Here is a 2353-nt window from a genome sequence, read left to right as displayed (position 1 = left end):
GCGCTGGTGCCATATGAATAGTGCCTATCCCGGTGTCATGTAAAAGAGCCCGTGCCATATTGTCCTTCTGGGAGGTAGGGTGTGGTGTCAATAAAATATGTCCCAGTCAAGTACTTGGATTGTTAAAATAGTAAACTATCTTATCCTGTTTTGAGAATTTTTTGTTCTATTATTCATCACGGGTCATCACTGATGATGCTGACAATGATGAAGAGTAAAGTGAAGATATAAGTTTCAAGTTTTGGCACAAAGTCAGCAAGTTCAGGGGAGGAGATGAGTTAATTACTTTTTTGGAGCTGGATTTTCTACAGGGAGCATGCCCTTACTTGCTCCCAACCTCTATTTCTAGACATGAGTGGTCCTGAGATCAAGGCCTCTATAATGATTTTTAAGAAATGTGGTGTAAAACTAGCTCAGGAGGGCAGGGATACTACTTCCTGAGACCCCTTTTGGAGCCCCCTCCCCTATCTAAGTTGGTTATATCAATCTCAATGCTCGACTTGTACTTATCTTATCAACCTCAAAAGGAGGAAAAGGCAAAGTCAACCTCAGTGGAATTTGAAATCAGAATGTAAAAACAGGCAAGATGCTGCTTAACATTTTGCCCAGTGTGCTAACAATTCTGCCAGCTTGTTTCCCTAATCATATTAATTAATAAATAGATGGTTTTTAATAGAAACATAAGAATATAAATTTTGTAGATTAAATCAACTACTGGTACTGCATTTTATCAATCTCAAAATGATGAAAGGCAAAGTTGACCTTAGTAGGACAGAAATTTAGAAGATAGACAATAAATACCACAAGGCATTTTATTCAACTCGTTAATGATGCTGCCAACTAATAATAATAATAATAATAATAATAATCCTTTCTATTAAAGGCACAAGGCTTGAAATTTTGTGGGGACTAGTCAATTACATTGACCCCAGTGTTTTCACTGGTACTTAATTTATTGACCCCAAAAGGATGAAAGGCAAAGTCGACCTTGGTGGAATTTGAACTCAGGACATGAAGATGGAGAAAATACTGATAAGCATCTTCTTCGGTGTATTAACAATTCTGTCATTTCACCAATAATTCTTTCTCCTTTCTTATTTTGGCACGAGGCCAGCAATTTTTGAAGTTTTGGGTAAGTCGATTACATTGACTCCAGTGCTCAACTAGGACTTATTTTTATCAACCTTGAAAGGAAAAAAGGCAAAGTCGACCTTAGCAGAGTTTCAACTCAGAATGTAAAGACAGAAAAAAATGGCACTTGCCCCACATGCTATTGATTCTGCCAGCTTGCAAAGTGAAGGTATTGATGATGACAACAATGGTTATGGTGATAGCAATGATGGTGGTGAGAATAATGATGATGATGATTAATAGTTTTTATTATTTTCTTTATTGTTTTCTCTTTCAGGGCAGAAATGCAATTTGAAGATGTTTGCTAATGTCATTAATGGGACCAACATCACTGGTTATATGAAAGGGGACAGTGTGAATATTACATGTGCACAAGGCTATGAATTAGTGGGTAAAAACCCTTTCCTTTGTGGAGTTGATCCTATACCTTCCTGCCAACGTAAGTTATTTCTGGTATAACCACCAATTCATTGCTTGAGCAAGTTTCTTCATGTTTCATTTCTTTTGTTACATCAGATCTGTCAGTTTGATATTAACTTTTTTGTTTGTGGAGAAATAGTTCTTCGCATGACCTCACCTGTGCTTGTGCCACATAAAAAGCACCCAGTCCAATCTACTGGGTGGTTGGTGTTAGGAAGGGCATCCATTTGTAAAAACTCTGCCAAAACAGACACAGAAGTTTGGTGCTCCTGCCTGGCCAGTTCCTGTCAAACCGCCAAACCCATGCCAGCATGGAAGGCAGATATTAAATGATGAGGATGATGAGTGTGAAACCTGCAACATTCAACTGACTTTCAAGGCATGATGATACTGTCTTTCTAATCTTTCTTTACTGTCATATTATACTCAAGATTACCTTCTCCAATGCACAGGGTGTGTCAGGCAACATCTATTTATTTCAGTCATTATAATGTGGCCATGCTGGGGCACCACACACATGCACACACACACATGTATATATATGTATATATATATATATAGGCATATACATCATCATCATCATCATCATCATCATCGTTTAACGTCCGCTTTCCATGCTAGCATGGGTTGGACGATTTGACTGAGGACTGGTGAAACCGGATGGCAACACCAGGCTCCAGTCTGATTTGGCAGAGTTTCTACAGCTGGATGCCCTTCCTAACGCCAACCACTCAGAGAGTGTAGTGGGTGCTTTTACGTGTCACCCGCACGAAAACAGCCACGCTCGAAATGGTGTCTTTTA

At 38.9% G+C, this 2353-nt stretch overlaps 1 protein-coding gene across 3 annotated transcripts in view; it reads left to right on the top strand.

Moving 5' to 3' along the window:
* LOC106881248 (uncharacterized) overlaps nucleotides 1–2353 on the top strand; it is a 276422-nt gene that overhangs the window by 125984 nt on the left and 148085 nt on the right. For all 3 annotated transcript variants that reach the window (XR_008264114.1, XM_052967796.1, XM_052967797.1), the window contains exon 16: nucleotides 1409–1570. Coding sequence is in view for 2 of the 3 variants with exons in the window: in XM_052967796.1 (XP_052823756.1) it covers nucleotides 1409–1570 (162 nt within the window). In the remaining variant the exon portion in view is untranslated. The remainder of the gene's footprint in view (nucleotides 1–1408; nucleotides 1571–2353) is intronic.

This window comes from Octopus bimaculoides, chromosome 5 (assembly GCF_001194135.2).
Source record: "Octopus bimaculoides isolate UCB-OBI-ISO-001 chromosome 5, ASM119413v2, whole genome shotgun sequence".
Classification (NCBI taxonomy): Eukaryota; Metazoa; Mollusca; class Cephalopoda; order Octopoda; family Octopodidae; genus Octopus; species Octopus bimaculoides.
This window is presented reverse-complemented; position numbering and strand designations above follow the sequence as displayed.